At 36.0% G+C, this 23,928-nt stretch overlaps 3 protein-coding genes across 7 annotated transcripts; all 3 read left to right on the forward strand.

Moving 5' to 3' along the window:
• The first annotated feature begins 3,435 nt into the window (after window positions 1–3,435).
• On the forward strand, window positions 3,436–7,287 carry LOC140764020 (reticulon-like protein B8). Of its 3 annotated transcripts, none has more exons than XM_073102440.1 (6): window positions 3,436–3,583; window positions 5,127–5,316; window positions 5,402–5,582; window positions 5,655–5,793; window positions 6,406–6,475; window positions 6,925–7,287. In XM_073102440.1, exons 2-6 carry the CDS (start codon window positions 5,133–5,135, stop codon window positions 7,086–7,088), a joined length of 738 nt encoding a protein of 245 aa, XP_072958541.1. In that variant the 5' UTR covers window positions 3,436–3,583; window positions 5,127–5,132; the 3' UTR covers window positions 7,089–7,287. The 3 variants fall into 3 exon arrangements, with proteins under 3 accessions (XP_072958541.1, XP_072958542.1, XP_072958540.1); XM_073102441.1 differs by having other exon boundaries at window positions 3,453–3,583; window positions 5,130–5,316; XM_073102439.1 differs by lacking the exon at window positions 3,436–3,583 and having other exon boundaries at window positions 4,704–5,316.
• A 3,780-nt stretch (window positions 7,288–11,067) lies between these two features.
• Window positions 11,068–15,209, forward strand: LOC140764050 (uncharacterized oxidoreductase At1g06690, chloroplastic). The gene is made up of 10 exons (XM_073102500.1): window positions 11,068–11,527; window positions 12,359–12,450; window positions 12,558–12,595; window positions 12,732–12,893; window positions 12,983–13,005; window positions 13,133–13,204; window positions 13,320–13,487; window positions 14,204–14,286; window positions 14,361–14,423; window positions 14,830–15,209. The coding sequence occupies exons 1-10, from the start codon at window positions 11,314–11,316 to the stop codon at window positions 15,013–15,015; spliced, it is 1,101 nt and encodes a 366-aa protein (XP_072958601.1). The 5' UTR covers window positions 11,068–11,313; the 3' UTR covers window positions 15,016–15,209.
• A 2,267-nt stretch (window positions 15,210–17,476) lies between these two features.
• LOC140762907 (transcription factor PHYTOCHROME INTERACTING FACTOR-LIKE 13-like) lies at window positions 17,477–21,950 on the forward strand. Of its 3 annotated transcripts, none has more exons than XM_073100885.1 (9): window positions 17,477–17,756; window positions 18,657–18,740; window positions 18,856–19,720; window positions 19,853–19,951; window positions 20,035–20,100; window positions 20,408–20,473; window positions 20,565–20,864; window positions 20,943–21,069; window positions 21,498–21,950. In XM_073100885.1, exons 2-9 carry the CDS (start codon window positions 18,715–18,717, stop codon window positions 21,500–21,502), a joined length of 1,554 nt encoding a protein of 517 aa, XP_072956986.1. In that variant the 5' UTR covers window positions 17,477–17,756; window positions 18,657–18,714; the 3' UTR covers window positions 21,503–21,950. The 3 variants fall into 3 exon arrangements, with proteins under 3 accessions (XP_072956986.1, XP_072956988.1, XP_072956989.1); XM_073100887.1 differs by lacking the exon at window positions 17,477–17,756 and adding an exon at window positions 17,795–17,850; XM_073100888.1 differs by lacking the exon at window positions 17,477–17,756 and adding an exon at window positions 17,880–18,482.
• The last annotated feature ends 1,978 nt before the right edge of the window (window positions 21,951–23,928 follow it).

Consider the following 23,928-nt stretch of genomic DNA (forward strand, 5'->3'; position numbering starts at 1 on the left):
GGATTTTATGTGGTTTAGGACTTCATTCTAGAAGTTTTTTATACTTGGGCAACAACCCCATGGTCATTAATTTTAGTCCAAGGTTGGTTGGTTGAATATTAAACAAACTTACCAGAGAGTACTTAATGACTATATATATATATATATATATATATATACGAAGAAGCCTAATTGGTCAAAAGACTCGTGGATTAATACTTGAAACAAACACTCTCGAGTTTCAAGTGTTCGGATTTCGCAAGGTCGAATGTTAGAATCTTCTTTACGATCGAAATTGAATAAATTAATGGAGATATGTCGCAAATCCGTAATAAGATTCTCGAAGATCTAGAAGGCTTTAATTTTTCCTTTTATAAAAGCGATGGGCTCCACGTCATAATTATATTTATTTCTATGACATAATTGTCATCGGCTAGCCAGGATTTTAATAGTGTCTCAATTAAATCCTATCGGGGGCAAAAGTAGTCTTATATACCTCATGAATGCATAGATAATAGATTACTTCTAAAATACTTATGTTAAATTTTTAATAAAAAGAGAATAACTAAATTAAAATCGGACTAAAGATTAAAGATTTAATGCAACTTTTATCTAGCAAACAAACACATTTTTTTTTTTTTTTTTTTGTTGCAATTTGCATTCAATTGTTGCAAATTACATGGGAATATTTTGATGCCCGATTAGATTAAAAAAAAGAAATCCTTTGACAAGCGATCACTTTCTTCTATTCACGATGCTAATATAATGCGTGTGTGGTTGAACAAAATTACATAAAATATACAAGTAGATGACAATTATTTACTAATGAGCATGGCAAAGAGGTTCTAGAAACACTTTCTTCTTTAGACTTCCCAAGAGTTAGTGGCTCAGCTTCTTTTCTTCTCCGGATTGAGATCTTGGTCTCCATTAGTATTTAATAATACAAAGATAATACTTTAATGGAGGTGTCCCCACTCGAGATTAATCCCATGCCATTGAAAAAAATGGAGCATGCTGCATGCTTGTTAACTTTTTTATATTGATACTACTTATCTTACACGCACCACTTGGTATATCTTTCTTATGGAGATGATGATGAAAAATAGATAAATAAAAAGGAAGATCTTATGGGTTTGATTTAAAGGATGATATCTTAACTAAGGCTGTGCAATCTGCTACTATAATTATTCTAACTTATAAACACTCATATAATATAAGCTCTTTTGAGTTTTAACCACGAGCACAATCTGAGACTAATTGAAGTATGCTTGGCCCACAATTCAAACACCCTCGTGCTCTCTTATTATGGCTTAAAAACTTTGTGAGTTGCTTAGTGATAATGTATTTTCTGAGTGGCCCTTCTTTAATCTTGACTTGTACGTTGGTTGGCCATGATTTTATGGAAAGTAGTCAAGTAGTCAACCAAGCATGACAGTAGTAGTAGTAGTAGTAGTTGGTTTGGGTATTTGTTTTTGGGTTTTTGACTAAACTAGTCATGTATTTAAAAGTAAAACAAATTATTGAAATGGATCGGTCCTTAAATTAATTACTAAAAGGGTTTGTTTCATTCTACTTACCAGTAAAAATAATTTCGATATTGATATATGTAAGTTAATGAAATAAAACATGCTAATAGATTTAGCTAAATTTATCTTAGTTTTTTTTTTATTCCTCATCTAAGATATAATGCTGATAAATTTAGTATTTTACTGACAACTATAATAAAATAGATTTTTTAATATTAAGGTTAAGGTGGTCTATTTCGATAATTTTCACACAAAAAAAGGGTTTAAAAGAGGACTAGTTTGATTTTTTATTTTTTATTTTAAAAACTCCTTTGTTTTCTCATATTAGATATCCTTTTTGGGTCGAAGATGTGATTTATTTTCTCATATAGTCATACTAGATATCACACAATTCACACCCCCAACTCATTTCATTTATCTCTCTCTCTCTCTCTCTTTTGATGACTATGACTAGTTTGGCAACAAATAACTTCTAGGACATGAAAATGATTAGGCCACCTAAGTTAGAAAGGATATGTATTGCTTTTTCTAAGCCATATATTTCCTTCGTTTATGTGCCTACTAAAGCATCAACTCTGCAGACTTTTTCTCCCTGCCAATGATGTCTTGCTCATCAAAAGCTCTGTTCTTAACTTTTCATAGTTTTGGTTGGTGGTGAATTGATACATTTGGAAGTTAATAGTTTTATTTGTTCTTTTCTATACTTAAAGACCATTTTCCTACCCTCTCTACATGAATACCTTTTTTTATTTTAATTTTAGAGAACAACTCTTTGTTACTCATTCACATCAAATCCTCTATTTCATTATCAAACTATTTAAATATTATTTTATATTTATATTTATTAAGTTTTTGATAAAAAATTATACACTATTATTACTGTGCATCAAGAAATTGACTCCACTAAACAACACCTTCTAAATTTACGAGATGATAGGAAATCTAATATGGAAATAATTTGATCAGTAGGAGCTCTCTCTTCTCTAAATTTTAGACTAAGAAATATGTGAGTTTATATATATATATTTGTCGAAATAGATTGCCGCTCAAATTTATCATCAAATGGGGTCTAATTCACTGTAGCCCAAATAAAAACAATAATAAATTCAACGGTTTTATCGTCGTGCATTTTTTTTTTGTCTTAACTGTTGAAAGGCTAAGTTAAAAAGATTTTTATACATAAAATACTAATCAGTTCATCATTTTTACTTAGGAAAAAAATATTAAGCAGTTCAATATTTTTATTAGGGGTACAATAAATTAGGCCCTATTTAATAATAAATTTGAGCAGCAACCTATTTCAAATAAAAAAAATGATCTAGTTTGCTCAAATACTCGAAATGTGTCAGGTGAAAACAGATATAAATGCTCTTAAAATTAAGATAGAGTTGTTATAATTCTATGATTTGCATCAAGCTGCTCTAGTTCTGTGTGATGACTTATAATTACAATTGGGCGTGATGATTTGCCGGGGAAAAAGTTAGTGGCAAGACCAATTTTTATCAAAATAACATCAAGTCCCTAATTATATGTCTTCTTTTCAATTTTTTGGAAATTGTTAGAGGGGCTAGTTCTATCATCTTAATGGGCTAGGCCATATTGTAGTGTTCGATTTTGGGCCTTAAGTTTAGGGTTGATCCAATATCTTGGGCCATATTTTGTTACATTTTCGATTCGGATTTAGAAAAAGTTTTTCGAACTATCAAACCATCGATTAGAGTTGAACCTATAACCTTCTTAGTCATAAAAAAAAATTATTAGACTTAGATAGATAGATACAAATATCTCATTAGATTTACAGATGAGTCAATTTTTTTTTTTCTGTCAAAATTTCGATATAAGATGGTTTGGAATCTTATAAATGATATCTTAAATCGAATCTTTTTTTTCCATTTTTAAAATTGAAGACTAGCGAATCAGTTATCCAATTAATTGAAGACCCCATCTCGTTCGTCCGCCTCTTGGGTTGTGATGGCCGAGTCCAACTACCCCTCCCTCCGTCGTTTTCCAAATCAAAATAAATATTCTAGAATCGTTCAAGGGTCATCCTTTGTCTCCTCCCCTCCTCGCTTGCTCCGGTGAGTCTTCCTTGTCGAAGTAGCTGCGAACGATTTGGTTATGATGATTTTTATTTGTTTCTTTGCTCTTTTCCTCGTCTCGATTTGGGATCAAAGTGAGCTTGTGGTGTACCGAAATCTTGAATTTGGGCTGCTGTAGCTTGTTGGATTCAGTCTAGGTCACACTGTTTTTCTTTTGCTTGGGAACTCAGCTGTGGAATTTTGAGAAAGAAGAGATTCCTAAATTCGATAACTTGGTTCCAATAGAAGTTATTTTCCGGTTGCTTTTGTGATTTCTGAAGAATTTTTAGCTGTTCCATAGTGGAAAGATTATAAAGATTGTTCCTGTATGTGTTTTTAGCATTATGTAGGTAGTTATTAATTCTCATTTCAATGAGTAATCTAAGATATTTTTTATTTGACAATTATTTACGCATAGGGCCCATAAATCATAATGCAATTCTAGCTTTGTCGGCAGAGTATGTGGTGGATATTTTTGTGTAGCTAAGCATCGATTAGAGATTTGTGTTATTTCTCGTTGAAGCTGTACTGTATTAAATTTTAATAATCCCTGCACTTCTTGGTAGCTATACTGTCGACAGTGCTACACCATTATTACAAGTGAGTCCCAGAATAACATCATACAATTATATATTATATATTATGTAAGATGATAGGATTTTGCGTTATTCTTTATTACCTTAATGTTTGATGTACATTGTTAATTCAAGAATTGAATATGTACTGTTCAACAAGTTGCTTCATCATTCGAAAATTTCTTTTGTGATATACGATGCGATATCCTCTTACCTGCTGTTTCAGACCAACTACTACAGCTAAATACAGTTATAGGATAGGTGAGTTTTGAATAACTTGGTCATTGTAAGTTTGTTGGTCAACAAACAAGAAGAAAAATAATCTTCGTGTAGACTGGATAACTACTTTGTTCAGGCTTGTTTTTCTTTTAAACAAGTTGAGTCAAGCTTGTTTTACAGGCCTTTCCAGGAAACACTGCAGACTTGGCAACAATTATCTGAGTAAGTAGTAAAAGCTTGATTAGATTTCCTCAAGGCCTAGTGTTCAGCTTGGGTTCTTTCTGGGTTGCTGCCTTATGTGAGAGCATGTTTCATAGAAAAAAGTTGTAAATTGGGAGATTCACAAGTAAGGACATCTATTTATTGTGTGTGTCCTTTTTTTTAGCTATGCTCCAAAATCTCCCTACATTTGCGAAGAGTCTAGAGAAGAGAAAGAACATAACCAAAAAAGGGGTGCCATTAAGTTGCAATCTATTATTAGAGGAATATTGTCCGATGAATGGCTGGTGCTACTACTCATTTGAGGAAGAAGACAGTGTTGTCCTTTTCTCATTTGAGTGTCACTGAAAAATGTTTGCTACTACTCCGATGAATAGTGTGTGCTACTTTTTTCTTGTAAAACTTAACTTTGTACAGCTGAGTATGTGTTTTGTGAGGTTGTCTATATGTTTAATCATCCCAGTGAAAAATACTTGTGTATAGCTGAGTATGTGCAATGCCTGATGGGTCTGTATGATTTATCATGGCAGAAGAAAATGCCTGAGCATGCTGACAACGCAGCTGAAAAAGTTTTTGATAACATAATGGAAGCGATAGCTGATAGTATCCCAAAGAAGAAGGAAGCTAGTTCCTCCGATGAACAAGATACAGTCTCAGCCCAGATGAATAGACTATTTGGGCGTCAGAAGTCTGTTCACAAGATCTTGGGTGGCGGAAAATGTGTGTGATTTATTATCCTCTGCTTTCTTGATTTAACTATATTTTCTTTTACACATTCGACAACTCTTTACATTTTTTATTGCAGCTGCCGATGTGTTGTTATGGAGGAACAAGAAGATGTCATCCAGCATTCTGACTGGTGCAACTGCTACCTGGGTTCTCTTTGAGTGGCTTAATTATCATTTTCTGACCCTCATGTGCTTTATACTTGTTATTGGAATGCTTATCCAATTTGGTTGGTCTAATGCTTCGGGCATATTAAACTGGTATTAAATTTTGTCAATTACCATACTGAATAAATAATGTGCAAAGATAACTACTGACTTGTCCTATTTCAGGTCTTCTGAAGTACCCCGCCTCCAATTGCCTGATGAATTATTTGTAAACATTGCTGTTGCCATAGGTGCCCAAATCAATCAATTTTTGGGATTAATTCAAGATATTTCATGTGGAAGAAATTTGAAACAGTTTCTAATAGTATGTATTATTCTTTATTTCATTCTGAAAGATATTTTTTGCCTGCCTTGCTCCCTTCAGTGATTACAGTGCTATCTAAATGTTATTTTATGGCAAAATTGACATTATGGCAAGAGTACAGTATGCTATCTTATTTATTGGAAATATATTCTAGAAAATTAGTTCAATAAATTTGCTAGAGAAGATACTGAGCCATCTAATGCAATTCCTAGATGATTCATACACGGAATATAATGTGGTGAAGTTTCTCTTTGCTGAACCTAGGTTGTCCTTACGGCTGCCACCCTCTATTTCTAAAATTTTAATTTCATATACAGGATATGTCCCATATCCATAACTGCCTTTAACTACTGAAGTAAGAAGCTATCCCATTAAATAATTTATGTTGCTAAATTCACATGTTCTGTTTGTCTTTGTGAATAGCTGAAACAGTACTATTTGTTGGTTTCATTGTTGATGCACAGAACCCAATTATATTAGAAAAGAGGAAGAATGTACAGGATAGAAGTGGGGGAGGGGGAGGCAAAATTAAATAAATCCATTATTAAAAGTATTGCCTTCATTTTGTTAATAAACCTTATAATTGAATACAAACTTTGGGACTTCTTTCAGGTTGTAGTAAGCTTGTGGGCTGCTGCCGTGATTGGGAGCTGGTGCAATTTTCTGACTCTTCTTTATATTGGTAACAGACTACCCCCCTGTCTTTTCATTTACTATAGTAGTGAATTTTCATGATTTTGCTTTTCATCATGAGTTAACTTACATGTGTAAACAGGGCAACAAATTTAAGGTTATGCATGTATAGAAGGAAGACAATATGTTTGCATTAGTTCTTTTCTTGGTGCATCTGCTCTTCTGCTTGACCGGCTATGCGCTGAGTTACTTCTTTCCTGATTAATATGTTACTCGGCAAGAAAGATAGAATTCTAATTTCTGATGCAAATGATGAGATCTCAATTTTATTTCAACTTATTCGCTAAACATGGTAGATGAAATATTACTGACTTAAGTGAAGTTCTAATGGGCACTTAACTATCGTATGTGAAGTTTGTTGTCATACTGCGTAGTGCCCCTGATAACATCAATTATTTCCTTGTTGGATGGAAATCTTAACTCCAGTTGCTGATGCAGGATTTATGAGTGCTCACACTCTTCCAGTTTTCTACGAGAAATATGAGGATCAAGTTGATGAGTTATTCTATAATCTCATTGGGCTGATCCAGAGTCAATACAGCAAGCTGGATAAGAGCTTGTTAAGCAAAATACCCAAGGGCACTCTCAAGAAGAATGAGTAGATTTGAACTACTTGTTTGCTTATTTCATCTTCTTGTATGATATCTTCGTCATGTCTATGCTAAGACTTGACCCTATTCTTTATACTGTGGACATTGTGTGACAGCTGAAGCTATTTTCTTTCTGCATGTGTTGTTGTATGTGTTTTCTTATACTTGTAATGATAATCGATTAATGAATACCTACTTATTGTTGCTACAAGTATTCTCTTTTTCTTTCCGAATTTGATAATTGATAGCTGAAGTAAAAGAAAATCAAAGAAGAAATATAAAACAAAAAAGAAGTAAATTGCTACGGCCGCGTCTGAAAATATTCTGTTAGCCCAACAGCTGATGGATTAACTGACAGGTTTAAGATTCAAATCATCCACACCTTACTTATTATTAAGCTTGTTTTAAAATTAATTTTCAGCCTAAATTCAGGGTCAAGTTTGAATTAATATAATTTTAATTCGAGCCAATATCTAATACCAAGCTGGAGTCTAAACAAACTGATCAATTATATGGTAGATTCAAACATAAACTGAGGCGAGCTTGATGGAACCAACTTGTGACCAAGCTCCGCTGGAAATTAAGTTTTCATCTGATCAAGTGCTTATTTTATGAAACCTACTAATATATATATATATATATATATATATATATATATATATATATATATATATATATATATATCTGTTCCTTGTTACTTAGATCTTATATAGTTGATCGGTTGGTAGCTAGCAGATTTAAGATACCCATGCATTATCTAATCCTTAACTCCCAATCACCAACATCCTGCCTATTTGCTATATAAATTAGTATATATAGCCAACCTATTAAATGGATCTCATTGCAGTATCATCAGAACTCTCACCACCAGCTGATGGCTCCAAAGTTCTACCTCCTTGTTCTCGCTGATCTCCTCCTATCCTATGTCGGTTCTTGCAACGGCCGGCGACCGCCACTGGAATTGTCAGCTTTTAATACTAATCCTTCCTTGCATGAGCCAGAGCCTAAGTTCGAGCCTGAACTCGAGCCCTACAGCTTGCAACCGGCACCCGAACCATCGTGGAATGAGGAGACGACCGGCTCCGGGAAATGGCTGCCGGTTCCCTTCTTCCCGGTGCCGACTAACCAACAAGTTCCTCTCATCATGCCAATGCCTGGTGGCACACTTGTTCCTCCATTTTTCCCTCCTGCTGTCCTGCAACTGTTTAGTTTCTGGGCTTCTTTATCTAATCCATCACAGCCCAAAATGCCTCCTGGTCATGTGATGGAAGAGGCCCAGTTTCACAATTGATACTAATTCACTATTTGCTATACCAATATATATAGTCTATTATTATATAATAGCTTTACATTCTAGTTTTAAGATCAATTGGATATTTAACATAGTACTATGAATTGCACTATGGGTGGAGGTTATAACGATTCCGTGGTCCTGGTTGACGAATCAAAAGAGACTGGTGGGTCCCAAGTCCACGTTGACCAATGACCACCCCGGTAGCCAAGTCATTATAATTAGAACTTAGAAGTGGACTCTTTGATACCTTTGACTTACCTGGTCTGTTGCTTAAACCTGACGTGGCAACCACTCCTGGCCTCAAGGAGCGTGTACGAATCGCTGCCTCCACGTGGATACCGTGCACGAGCTACAATCCTCCATGAGCTCTACACCAATTAGTAGGGTCCACGTGCCACGTCGGATGACAATGGGAACAGCAGCCACACATTCCACCACCCACCTTAATAAAGGTGAAGGCATCTCTACCCTCTTCCTTTGTGGAAAACTACATCTCTAAAGCCCATTAAGGAATTTTTAAGGCCCAATAGGCCCATTACTTCGTCTTTCTCATGTATAAATTGGAAGGAGTGCCTACTCTTACCTTCACTCTTCACTCCTCACTCCAAAACTCTTGTGCTCTCTCACTCCACGTTGCTATGGTTGTTGCTCATAGTAACACTACGGAATCTCTTCTCCTTGGCCTGCAAATAGCCAGCGCCAATGTCGCGGCCTCACGCGATATAGTCTACCGAGGAAATTGTTACGATGGTGATGACGATGACGACGATGACGATGATAATGATGTAGCTCCAGCTGCGTAATTAATTAGTGTAGCAGGATCTCATCGTTTAAGATTTGATCATGAGATTATGGTATAGTAATTACTTCTCTGTTTACGTGATGGCAGTTGTCTTAGTTACTACGTAGATATAGAGCTGTTATATTTAATTACTACAATAAAGAGGTGGAGGATGATGAGAGATGGGTGGCCTCTCCAAGTAATTAACAGCGGCATGATATGCATGTATCTATCTATTGCCTATTGGGCTAGCTTCTTACTGTGATATATATTATACTTCATATATTATGAGTTCCAGATCATAAATATCTTTGGAGTTTCTGGTGAAATACTATTATTAATAGGTTATGCAAGTGCTTTCATGATGTACATGCGTTTCGCACTCTATATCATTGCGTTATAACGTTGGTTTCTTTTGTTGTTTAAACTAGATAAAAATAAAGCCAATCTTTTTCTCATTAATAAAAAATACAAAACAATAAAAAGGAAATATATGTTTCTGTTTTTATTATGGATCCATTTAGAGTATATATATATGTAGAATAATATTTCAAATTCTTCACTATGTAACAGAACTTAGGCATCTCACTAGATGATAGATAAAATCACAACAATAGAATCAGATGATAACACCATTAGCAACAGAAATGATTTCGTTCTTATCTAGGAGGAAAAAAAAAAACTGAATATAATAACTGCATAATCTGAAGAGAAGAAAAGTTAGTTTTAGATCACATCTTCTCTCGCAAATCTTAAGCAACCACACCGATCTACCTTGCTCCTCTCCTTATATATACAAGTGACCCCTAACCCCTATATACCATAACACAAATTAAAGCTAGCTTTTCTTATCCTATCCTTCTCTCCTACTTCACCATGGCTGCTTACAGAACCAACTTCGTAACCATGATGATCATTCTCACTGCCTTCGTGCTCTCAAGCAACAACTGCATGTGTCATGCGGCTCGCCGTCTCGTGGATAGAACCGTCGTCCGGACTATCCCGACCGTGTCTACACCAACATTGCCATCATTGCCACCGCTGCCGTTCCCGTTACCCAGACCGATATTTCCACTGCCGCCATTACCGCCTTTGCCGCCATTTACGCCGTTGCCGCCATTTACGCCGTTGCCCCCGTTTAGGCCTTTACCCCCATTTCCATTTTTGCCGCCATTGCCGCCGTTCCCGGGCATTCCAGTCGTCACACCTCCTCCGACGCCTAGTGCGCCAGCTGCTGATGAGCCTTGATGGGATTAATTTTGAGAGAGACGTTAGTCTTGGTCTTACTATTGTCTAGTAGTGACTATATTTGATTTGAGTACGCAAGAGTTATTAGGTGGTATAGGTTGTTATTATTTCATGTTATCTGGGACTATTTGGTTAACTTCAATCTTTGAGTCATTTATGTGTATTTGCACTTCGTTATTTATCTTTACTAAAGTGAGTTTTAGGTGTTTTAATAATTTATAATAAATTTTTGATGTAAAGGGGCATTTAGTATTTTGCTGTTCCAGAAAAGATTATGCAATGTGATTTTGGGGATAAATATAGTTTATTTTTATTTTATTTTATCTAGTATATTACATGGTAGTTGATAAGCTCATAGAGATCGAATAGGAAGGCCCTACCGATGCCGACTCATGAGGAGAATTACTTAAAGATGCCGACTTTGTTCTTCTTTATTTATTTATTCTCCTCTTTTACTTTAAATTTTTGACGACGATTTTCTAACCTCATTTCCTAGAAGAAATCATGAAGGCTACCTGAAACCCCATGTTTATTTACGAGGAGATCAAACGTGTTATTTACGTCCGTTTATTTTTATTTTTATTTTTGTAAAACGTGCCGTAGCTTTGTCCACCCAAAATTGAGTGGGAGTGTAAAATCAAAGATAAAATGCCAAAATTTGGAGAGGTGTTCTTCCGCCTCTCCTCCTTCCACGTCTATAGCTCAAAAAGGTTGTTAGCGCGCTGCAATCTGGACCAGCAAACAAATCCTGACGTGAATTCTTTGTTTAATCTCGAACGCCCGTACCACAGAATCCTCGATTCACGAGGACCCAACTCGTAATTCCCTCCAATTCTGGAGAAAAGATTCCATTTTTCTTCTGAATATCCTTTAAGTTACAATCCTGAAGAGCGTACGGTCGAATCGAGTGTTCCATGGCTCTCCAAGTTAGTAGCGCAAGCTTCTCCCTCTTCAGTTCCAGGAGAGTTTTGAGAACGAGAGCTGTTGCTCCTGAGAGTGTTTCGACGACTTCGAGAGGGGAGGAGGAGAAGGTGAAGCTTGGTGGGTCGGATGTGAAGCTTACTAAGCTTGGGATCGGTGCTTGGTCGTGGGGAGACACCGCCTATTGGAATGACTTCCGATGGGACGGTAATGCCTTCTAAATCTCTGTTCCAAAATGTAGTTGGGTATTTGTTTACTTTTTAAGCTGGAAAAGGAGCACTTTCTAGTCTTCCTTCGCTTAAATGGGTCTTGTTTGGTTATCTGTTCATTAATTTGTTCGTGGAGATTGCTACTGTTAGAAATCTGGTGCTAAATGCTTATGTTTCGTTAGTTATTTTGAAGCCACAATTGAAATAGCATGTCTAGGTAACTTAATACTTTGTTTGCATTTCTGGTGGCCTAGTGGTTACTTTGTTAAGGGAAATGCTAAGTATGACCAATAGATGACTTATGATTCTTTATGTAAATGATCAAATCCATAGGCGTTATTCTGATTTGATGAATATTTAGTAGTGGCATATGCATGAGGATCTGGGCCCAAGAAACTTGCAGAAATGTGTATCCATGTCTGGCTAAATTTGTGTTGGTGCACAACCAATTTTATCCCTATATATGGCTATGCTTATGGGTTTCGTTAGTCCTGGTTTCTTGCTGAACATGGATTCTACAATAGCTCTCATCATTGCATTCTGAAATTTTAATTGTGATACATACAAATGATGTATTTGTGGCCAAGCAGTGCTGAAAACTTCTATATTTCTGGCCATTGTACATGCGTCCGTAGATATGTAACTCACTACCTCATTGAAGATAAAGAAGGCCTTTCTTTTGACCTTTTCTGTTGCTTTCCTCAGTTTACTACAATGAAATTTATCCCTAAATCCATAGTTGTTATGAGGTTTCACATAATTTTAGTTTATCTTGTAATTGGTACATATAGAAGGTCTTTGTTTCAACCACCTTTTTTTTCCTTACCAGATAGGAAGCTGAAGGCAGCCAAAGGAGCTTTCAATGCGAGCATTGATAGTGGCATCACCTGGTTTGATACGGCAGAAGTTTATGGCTCAGGGGTATGATGACTAATATTATACTCCTCTATTTCACTTCTAATTTGATGACTTGATAAAAACATAACAGAAATCAGAGCACTAATATGTTTTGGTATTCCTATTTGCAGGTCATGGGGGCAGTTAGTTCTGAAAGTTTGCTTGGGAGGTACCTAAGTTGAAATATTATTTCCTGCTTGTTTCCAATTACTTGAATGCAAATGAGTCCCTCTTTGGCATACTTTGCCTTCTTTCTGTCTTCCGATTTGGAAATAATGTTGGTTGGCATCAATGCATTGTAACAGATTCATTAAGGAAAGGCAAGAACAAGATTCAGTTGAGGTGGCTGTTGCAACAAAGTTTGCAGCTCTTCCTTGGAGGCTTGGCCGGGGGAGTGTTCTCTCTGCTCTCAAAGATTCACTCACTCGTCTTGGTCTCTCCTCAGTTGACCTCTACCAGCTTCATTGGTCTGGTTGTTTGTCCGGTTCCTCCTATTAGTACTTGAAACTCACCTTTGTTTTCAAGTAAGTAATCTTCTATTTTTGGTGATTTACAGGCCAGGGATTTGGGGAAATGAAGGTGATTGATAGTTTGATACTAGCCATCCATGAAAGCATGTCGAAACATTATGATTTGTTGTAACTTATTGACGTCTTCTATTTAGTAGAGTAGAGTTGAAGACATAATATTTTCGAAACTTTATCAGGATACCTCGATGGCCTTGGAGATGCTGTTGAGCAAGGACTTGTAAAAGCTGTTGGAGTCTCAAACTACAGCGGTTATTTTCTCAACTGAGCTTGTTGATCAGTCAATGATAATTGATTACTTTTATTTGAACAAACTTTATTTTTATGTGAAACCTTATTATCTGATGTTATTCTTTATTCCACCAGAAAAGCGCCTCCGAGAAGCTTATGAACGACTGAAGAAGCGGGGAATTCCACTAGCTTCAAACCAAGTAAATTACAGTCTCATATACAGAGTTCCGGAGGAGAATGGTGTGAAGTCTGCTTGTGATGAATTAGGAATCACTTTGATTGCCTACTCCCCTATTGCTCAAGGCAGAAATCCTACCTTCATATGGAATTCCTGATTGGTTGCTGTGATATTTCGAAAAACCAATAACTCCGTTGATGCTTTCTATTTCAGAAGACAACATCTAATTCCTAGCTCCTAAAATTCAATAGGAAATTTTCTTGCTAATGCCTGAAACAAGTATGCTACATTCAAAGACAGTTCTTTAAACATTTCTTTTACTTCAAGCTGAAAATCTAAAAGTAGAGCTGTAGAACACTGTCTTCCCTTCTTTGGCATGTCCTTATGCATAGATGAACTAATAATGTGTTTGAGGACCTCTCAGTATTCATCTTAGGCACTATTATTACTCTTGCATGTTAAAATATAGTAGTGATGCTGGAATATAGAAATTTCACATGTACAACTGGTTGTTAGAAGCTAATATAAAAGGCACATGGTAATTTCCAGACCCTGCAATGGAGGTAGCCTTGTCCAGTGGGCTGCCATTCTTAACGTCTTCATTATCTACAATGGTTGTTCTAATTCATTTAAAAAAGCTTAAACTCTTTACCACTCATTAAGATCATGTATTTTATGAAGGAAAAATTATCATATGAATTGCTGGCTAGATTTGCATCCATGTTGATGGAGAACTGAGATGAAGTTTAATATTCCAACTTCACAACTACTATTTACTACTGTAACATAAGCATTAAGTTCCTTGAACCTGAATATGTTGGACCTGTGAATTTTTTTTCAGGTGTTCTAACAGGAAAGTATACTCCAGAAAATCCACCGACTGGTCCTCGTGGTCGTATATATACTCCTGAGGTTCTCATGAAGGTACCTTCCTATACTACTGTACTTCTTCAAGCAATTTCACAGCCTTGTGCCAAAGAACTTTTTATTCTGTACAGCTACAACCTCTGCTGAAAAGAATTGAAGAAATCGGACAGAATTATGGGAAAACCAAAACTCAGGTTCTTTTCACTTGTCTCACAACTGCATTTTAGTGTCTTACTTTGAGTTGCATCTGAATTAAGAGCAATCTAACACAAGATGAACTGTATACCTGTATGGGGCTTGAATATTTGATAGACTCCTAGAAGAAGGTATTCCTTAGAACCTGCTGCGTTGTCGTGTAGCCTGTTCTTTGTGTCCATAATTCTGCCAAAATTATAGTACTGCTAACACTGTAACCTCATATCATTCAAAAAGTTCAAAGTCACATCAAGATATGCTTTTGTTTAACTTCATATGACATAGTCATTGTGAGATTTGTCCATTACCTAACCGCTTATGCTTTTAAAGTTGCTCGTGAATTAACATTGAGACAGTTGCTCACCAACCAAAGAATGTGGGCTAATGAACGTGCCTCTCTCGCAGGTGGTTTTGAACTGGTTGATATGTCAACAGAATGTTGTGCCCATCCCTGGAGCTAAAAATGCAGAACAAGCCACAGAATTTGCTGGTGCTCTTGGATGGAGGCTCACAGATCAAGAGATCGAGGAGCTCCGTTCGCTGGCTTCAGAACAAAAACCAGTGATCGGATTCCCAGTTGAAAGACTATAGTTCTGCGATCATACACAAAGAAAATAAACTTATAATCCAACTGGGGATGTTGCTGTTCTATACAAATTTGTACAAGTAAAAATATACAGCGAGCATCAAATTTGTGAGTTCAAGAATAGTGGTCTTCAAAAGCCACTGGTGCTATTCCAGCTTCCAGTGGACATATTCCGAGAATAAATTTTTGGATCACTGTGGATAAGAAGTGAATAACTAGATCGAATGAATAGGACGTACTTTGGACTTTATTTCCAAATGAAAGAATAGGATCCTCTGATAAGGGATAAGAGGAGAAGAATTGTCGCTCTCAAGGTTGAACCACACTCCATGTCTTACGATATGGTTCTATTTGTTTGGGCCCATCTAAGGTGATCGGGAATAGAACAGCTATTTGTCGTGGGCTAATCCAGAATACTATCCTGGCCCAGCTAGTTCCCGAACTCTCCAGATCCGGTTAAGTTAATCTACCTCTTAATCTTCACGTTTTTTTTCTTCAAATTTTATAATGATGAATCTTAATCTTCACGTTACTCTACAGTAAGTCGATGGAAAGTTTTTTCTTTTTCTTTTTAATTATTCAAGGGCCATTTAGACCGCTAACCGTCGTAGCCATTAAATTTAAGCTCCATCAATGTTATCGAGCTGCTACTCCAATTCAATAACGCATCGTTGAACTATTAAACGGAGTTGAATAAAATCATTAACACTTAAATAATTTGCCGACAACAAATTTATTTAGAGGTGGATTTAAAATTGTGACATTTGGGTGATAAGCCAATGGAAAGTTAACAATGAAATTTTTTACAAAGTAAATTATATGTATAATTATACTTAGACCCTTAATTTTTTATTTTCTTTTGGTAATATATGGACTCTTTGAACTATTAAAAAGCTTAAAAGATTAAAATACTCCCATAAGAAGGTAATGCTATTTTTAAAAAAAATTAAATTTTCTCCCTTTGTCGCTCTAAAATACAAGAGTAAATATGGCATATATCTACTCACATGACTTGTATATCACTAACTTATAGATAGAAAAAGATAATGAAAATCTAACATAACGAGTGTTTTAGGTATTTATGTTAAAAAAAAAATAGTTTAGAAAAAGTATAGAGGTCAACCTTAAACTAAACTATGAAGTTATTTAAGGTTATAACAGTGTCGCCTAAAACTAACAATGAAGGTAATTTCTTAATTTTAAAATTATTAGATGTTAAAAGTGAGAATGAGCACACAACAAAAGAATTTATATTAAAATTAAAGGCTTATATATATATATAAGAGAATTAATAAGTGGCTTTGTAACAATAGTTTTTTTTTTTTGCCCTTTATTTAACTAGTTTGACTTGCTTTGTAAGTGGAATAGGTTAAAATAGTTGAATAGAGTTATGTCAGATGTCAATCTCAACACTTTAAAAACTCTCAACCACCAGCCTCTTCCTTATAAAGTCTTGCTGTTGGCATCAAAAAACTATGCAACTCGCCCATGTAAAAGAATTTTTTTATATATATAATAAAAAAAGGTCCCTTTTGATCGTTGAAATTTATTGGATCAATCCAATGAACAGCATAAATGCCCATAATGTGAGCCTCCTCTATCCGTGGCTATAACTCTAGCTATATTATGAGCTTACGTTCATCAAAACATAATTAGACGATATAGACCATGGTTATGACTGTGTATCGTATCTCTAGAATAATTAAGACCTTATCAAGAATCAAGAAGAGAGAGAGAGAGAAAAAAAAGGGAATTTCTTAGTTAGCACCCTGCCAGATCGAAATATTATAGTTTACACTATTTTTTTTTTTTAATTTGATCCCTGTATTTCTTTTATTAGGGATAATACTCTCTGAAGAATTTTTTTTTTACTACGTACACTATTCGAATTATTATTATTATTTTTTTTGACTTATTCACACCCTCCTAAAAAATATATAAATATATATATATATATATACAGGGATCAACTAGCTATTAAAGCTTCATTTCAATTGTATTATTACTAAGCACAAAAACCATAAAAAAAAAATTTAAAAGAAAAGGAAAAAGAAGAAGAAGTAGCAGCAGCAGCATCGTAGCATGTTTATTTGGAGTTTGGAAGTCCAATATTCTAAGGAATGAACATAAGAGAACCTGGAATTAGGATTGATGCTGCTAAGCAGGGCATTCTGATTCCAAGGAACAACATCTACTTGTTTCTTATTAACATTTTGATGCAATCTTTCTCAATCCTCTCTAAGAATGATAATTACAACGGGACCCATGCATATAAATTTATGCCACATAAATGGTATGCTGAGATTTATATGGTGATGATGTCGCTGTCCTCTCCTCACCCCTCCACCCCAATCCGAATCCAACAGTGGTTTTGTTAGCCACCACAGTGGGCGTCAAATCTAGCAAACCCACAGCCTTTGCCTTTGTCTTGTCTTCTTCTCCACAAGTTGATCTCTGACTCTGAGTGTGAGGGAGAGAGAGGCAGAGAGAGAGAGAGAGAGAGAGAGATTTACCAAAAAAAAGAGCCAGCTTTGAGTTTATTATAATATTCTGGTTCTATTACATAAATATTTATCATTCGACCTTAATATTTATATAATAGGAGGCGTGAATGATAATAAAGGATAAGTTTTAGGGCGTTTTTGATAAAAATTCCCTCTATTTTTAATGGCCGACTCTTATTCGCGGAACAGAGTCGAAAGAGAAGATACAACGCAAGTGAAAAGCTCTTGGTGATTGAGGACAGGTAGATTTCCTTTGCTATTGCCTCGTCTTTAGTCCTTATAATTCCGTGATAAGGTTGGAGTTTTCAGAATCGTTCCACGCTCGGTGATTGCAAAGTAACTATCTGCTTCTCTTGTCCATGTCTTCTGGAGCTCATGAAGTTGTTCTCCTTTTTGTGCGGAGATTTTGGAACTTAGCACCGTTTTGCTGAGTTCTTTTGTTTTATATTTTAATGGGCCTTAATTTTCTTTTTACTTGTCGTTCATTCTACAGAATGGGTTCTTCGTCTCTTTGATTCTATCTTTGTTTTCGTTGAGAAATTTGCAGTTTTGTCTTAATTGGCATCTATATTTTCGCATAGTAGGAAAGGAGAAAATCTTGGGTCTTTTCCCCTCTTATTATCTGATTTTTGGTATCGGTTTGTGGCTTATTTAGTGATTTTCTTGTTCTTTGGCCATTTATCTTTTGTTGGAACTTAAAAATGTTTTGGCTTCCAAGTTGCTCAAAGTTGTTGCGTTTCAGGTTCTAAGTTATTTTCTCTACCTTGTGTAGCTTAATATATTAGATACACTTGAAATGAGAGGCTGGAAACTATAAATTCTTACATAACAACCTATAAGTGCTTCAAAATTCTTTTTTTTTTTTTTTTTTGATTGAATTGTTCTTCTAGACTCTTGTCACTTCCATGTGATGTCTTCCCCTTTTACTTAGGCAGCCAAGATATCAAGATTTTTTAGTTTGTCGAAAGGTACGCTGAAAAAATTGTGCTTAGATATTGAACCATAAGATCTAGCTATAATTCCTTGTACATGTTTGCTTCCTGTTGCCCTCTTTCTTTATGAATGTAAAATATAATTCTAGTGCCTATTTTATGTTCTTGATCTTCAAGACTTTAATTATTTGTTTCATATTGTGGTTTCAGCTTATGTAGAAGAGGTTGATGACAGAGCAGGAAACCATCTTCTAGGGATCTTCTAGCCATGTCAAATCAAAAGAAAACTATTGGGTCAGTCTGCTTGCTTCTCTTCTTGCTCATATCTGAAATTTCCAGGAAAATAAAGGATGGTGTTGTTTTTAACATTTGTATAGACATCTAAGTCTTTCATGTTTCAATCTCACAGACCAGAGAGTGAACTTATAGAACTTTTATGGCGCGACGGGCATGTCGTTATGCAAAGCCAGACTCATCGGAAATCCCTGTCTGCGATTAACGACTTCAGACAAGCTCAGAAACCTGAGTCAGTAGTACTAAAATCAGGAGTGACTCAAGGGAATACAAGAGACTTGACGCAAGAAGATGAGACTGTGTCATGGTTCCAGTACCCATTTGATGATTCATTAGAAAAGGATATCTTCTCCGAGTTCTTCTTTGAAATGCCAGCTGTGGAAGCCGCTGGGACTGATAAGATGATGAAGGATGTCCCAGTACAAGATGACAGATGTTCAAAGTTTGGTAAAACCATTGAAGGTGTCTCTCCCTCTGCTTCGCAGCAGTCAAATTTATTCCAAGAAAAAGTGATGCCTCCTCCTAAGTCACACGTTATCGGTTCTATCCAAGATCCTCCAAGTTTACAGAATAATTGTTTTATTAATTTTCCTCAGTTCTCAAGGCCAGAAAGAGCTCATTTGGGATCCTCTAATAAGAAATTAGAGGAAAAAAGATTGGCAAATAAAATCCCGGTAGGAGTAGGAGAGTCTTCAACAATGACAGTTGTTTCAAGTATTTGTGGAAGCAACCAAGTTCAGATACAGGCCGGTCCAAGCAATACGAGCAGTGATGGAACAGGTGTTGTTGGAACAAAGTTGAAAGAGGATCTACAGCCTAAGTTGTTCTCTGGAAAGGAACAGAGAGTTACTCATGAAGCTACTGTTACTTCATCAGGTGGGTCTGGTTGTAGTTTTGGAAGAACAAGACAGCAGAGCACAAACACTCAGAGCAACAAAAGAAAAGGAAGAGATACAGAAGAATCTGAAAGCCAGAGTGAGGTACTATTCTCACTATATTTTAATTTAATTTGTCAAATTAAAGGATTTAAGGATGAGAGGTATGGCACATTTTTCAAAATTAGTGACTTCATGAAAAAGAAATTAACTGCATGGAATTTGTTAAACATGCAGGAAGCTGAGTATGAGTCTGTCGATGCGAAGAAGCCACCTCAACGATCTGCTTCTGCTCGCAGAAGCCGTGCGGCCGAAGTCCATAACCTCTCAGAGAGGGTGAGAATTGATGATAATGCTTTCTTTTCGTGAGCGTCATGAGTTGTACCTCATTTTCTTGCTATAACTCTTTTTCAATATAGAGAAGAAGGGACAGAATTAACGAGAAGATGAAAGCACTGCAAGACCTTATACCTCATTGCAACAAGGTTAGAATATCTTAAAGATGGATGGAGATTATTTTACAGTATGTGATTCTTGTTAGGAAGTCTTATTGCCATTGTTCCATAAGTTTTCCTTTTTACTGTTATACGAAAGCTTCACATTTTTTTATAATATCTTAGTTTCTTCCCATTTTATGAGAGCATCAAATATGTTCATAGTCTGATTACTAGCACAAGATTATATGAAACACAAGTTTACATCGACTCTGTATATCAGTTCTTCTTGCAATTATTGATATCATCTTTGTTTGATTCACATCCTTGCTGATTAAATGGCAATTTTTTATTTCAGACTGACAAGGCGTCGATGTTAGATGAGGCAATTGAGTACTTGAAGACACTTCAACTACAAGTTCAGGTTATAAATAATTTTCCATCTTTGTTATATGAAAACCATGGTTATGTATCAGATGGTCGATATTGAGTTGTCCTCACTCTGGGTGTCTCAGATAATGTGGATGGGTAGTGGCATGGCACCGATGATGTTTCCTGGTGTCCATCAGTACATGTCACGCATGGGCATGCGGATGAGTCCTGCTTCTATGGCTTCAGTACATAGTCCAGTTCAACTGCCAAGAGTTCCATTGGTCAATCAAACTATGGCTTCAACTTCTACTGCAAACCAAGCACCATTGTGCCCATCACCACACTTTAATCCAGCAAGTTTTCCAGCTCTTATGCACAATGTTAATATTCCCGAATCATATGCTCACTACCTTGGTCTCAATCACATGCAGCTACCGTCTCAGGTTCAACATCTTTTATACCATTGTTATATGCTTCCTCTTTTCCCTGTTGCTGAAAGATTTTGGCACAACTCTATGCAGGCAATGAACTTCTATACATATGGAACTCAAATGGTGCCGCAGAATCAGACATTAGTAGCACCAAACTGCAGTCTCCCCCCTGCTGCTGGAGCATTTCCTGCCGAAAGTATCCAAAACAATAGAACTGGTAAGTGCCATAGGTTATGAATTGTACTATGATTTTTCTTATTCTTTTTTTTTAACTGAGACAAATGAAACCTACTTTAGCGTAAGAGAACATTTGTCACTTTTACTCCATTGTAGATATGATAATTTCCACTGCATAACGTAGGAGCGCAGACGCCCCGTATATCCATTAATGTGAAAAGTAATTAAGATGTTTAAGAGAAATAGACTTAAATTGGTGTTTGAATATGTCAACTATTTAAAGTCTTTGATGTCGTTTTTTTCTTCATAATCACAATGTCCATTCTATCAGTTCATGTCACCATCATACTTTTTCCAATTTATCTCTATTATACTTTTGTATGGATATGTATGAATCAGCCAAGCAAACTGATTATCATCTAAATTTAAAAGCTTTGTTTCAAACATCTTTTTTCTGGATATGGACAGGTTAATGCAAATTGATTCAGATATAGGTGGTACTTCTCGGGTGACATCGAGCAATGTTCTTCCGCGGCTGGTGCAACTTCATCCTATCAGAATATGTTCAGAAGAAGAGCTCCATGTCTCCTTCCTGTCTTAATGGCTGCATTAATATCTAATTGTGATTACAAGCCCAGCATCATCTCATACAGCCCAAGGAAATGGTAAACAGTGATTATATTTTGTGAGCTCGAAAACTGCAGCTAATGAATTCAGATCGAAAACTGCAGCTAATAAAGATGTAGGAAATTCTTTGCAATAGCAATAACAAATCTCATAAATGTTAACTTCTATTTGGTGACCGGCGAAGTTAACCAATTGGAAAATAATGTCTCTCTGGTAGTATTCTATTCATTGTATGAACACTCTTCTCTGTCCCCGTTATATCCCATTATACTTGTTCACAAGTTATTCTACTTCAAGTTAAGCTCTGTCTGTCATGAGTAGGCCTGTAAAGATCTTGTTTGTTTATACGGCGAACTAGTTAGACTAGATTTGCAATTTTCATTCTAGAGGCGTAAGAAATCTTAAATCATCAACGACATTCCAATGGACCCATGGCATTAATCTTCTCCAGAAAAAAAAAATTTCTCACCTATCTTAAACACATTCCCAAACTGTGATAGCTTTGTCATGTAATTGAATTTAACACGCTGTGTGGCAAGAGGAGTAAGTAGAGGTAGTTGGATAATCATACTGGAACAGTAGGTTGGTGCCATTTGGCTTAGTGTCGATTAGTAAGAAGAGCCCACACATGTGCATATGACAGTATGTCCTTAGATATGTGGTATTTGATGGAAGATTTTCACTTTCACATAATGATGATAATTTCTGGTCCTACCAATCTAACTTTACCTCATGTCCATGGATACTGGTTTTATGTGGGAATGCCAAAAAAAAAAAAAAAAAAAATTCCCTATTAAACTAAGTGTTTAGAATAGGAAAATAGAACAGTTTTTACAATTGGACATGATCCAATAGTTACTAAACTTGTGAATTTAAGATAGTTCTGACATATTGTATGAAGCTTTGCAAACACACATATTTTGGACAAAAATCTTAACAGGTTCCATGCTTTTATGGAAATCTCAATATGCAATTCAACAGCAGATCTCAAAATATCCTTATCTTTCTGGTTTATCTATTCAACTGTCAAAACCTTTTTAAGGATAATATGACGACCTGTTATTAAGGTATGAGGATAATGTACCTATTAGGGCAACTTTTATATTATGGCAACGCAATCCAAATGGTGAAAAATATGTTTGCAGTGAGACTGAAGTGCATCATAATCTACAGTCTGCTTTGATGGTATTGGAATCTTATGACATGTCTCAGGTAACATCTGAACTTTGTCTGCCAAACCAGTGATTCTTTCTGGAGACAGGCATCACAGCCATCTATCTATAACTGCATATGCTAGGAAGTAATCCATGTCTGTTTCTTCATTAATCCATGCTATCCTTTTATTTGACCCTAAGAGGTCATTAATTGAACTTATTAATCTTTTCCAAGCTTCCAAGGAGTGCAAAAAATGGCTGACTATAATGGTATTAAGGTTTATTTCTTTGGTTGTTTTCTCCTGAATGATTTTATATCTTTCGTTCCCATTTAAAAATGTTATAAGTTATCTCCAGGCATTACCTTTGATCTGTAACATACTCAGATCTTTTTCTATCTTTTAAGAGCTTTTGAGTGTCTGCTGTTGAGTGACAGTCGGCAGAGGGAGAAGAAAAGAAAAAGGAAGTACATATTATTTCTGAACTTGGCCATGTTGTGTTCATGCATGCTTGTATTTGACTATTTATTAACAGTCCATAGATCTTATATTGCTGAAATCCCACAATTCCACCTAAGACCAACCCCATCACTTTCCTTTTTATAGAAAGATACAATCTCCATGTGATGAATCCAATCAGAAATTTGCTCAGCTGCTCTAGTGGCAAGACTCAGTAATGCAGCATGTTGCTGATGTGAAATCTAGTAGGGCCATGCTTGTGTGGTTGAGATAGACTGATAGTATTTTGTGTAGGACCCGGGGAGAATCCAAGTATTGGAGTGCTGAAGCAGAAGCCTCCATGATACGTGGGGCTGTAGACAGCTCTTCTCCCCCTCTTCGTGCTTTGTTCTTCTTTCTATCCTTTGATGTTGAAAGCCTAAAATAGACTGATGCCAGTGATAGGCCCCATTGGTAACATGGCCACAGCTCATGGATCATATCTTTCTTATCCTTCTACTCTATCCACTAGTTGTTTCATGCAAGCTCATTGGATCCACAAATTCTTTTCTAATCTGATTGCACTATCCACATTTGACTCGAATATTATGTACTCTGATATTGCAGAGGAATGTCCTTGTTACCATGATTACTCATGATAAATCTAATCAATTTTTTTCC

This window comes from Typha angustifolia, chromosome 7 (genome assembly GCF_048772165.1).
Source record: "Typha angustifolia cultivar Huaian chromosome 7, ASM4877216v1, whole genome shotgun sequence".
Taxonomy (NCBI): Eukaryota; Viridiplantae; Streptophyta; class Magnoliopsida; order Poales; family Typhaceae; genus Typha; species Typha angustifolia.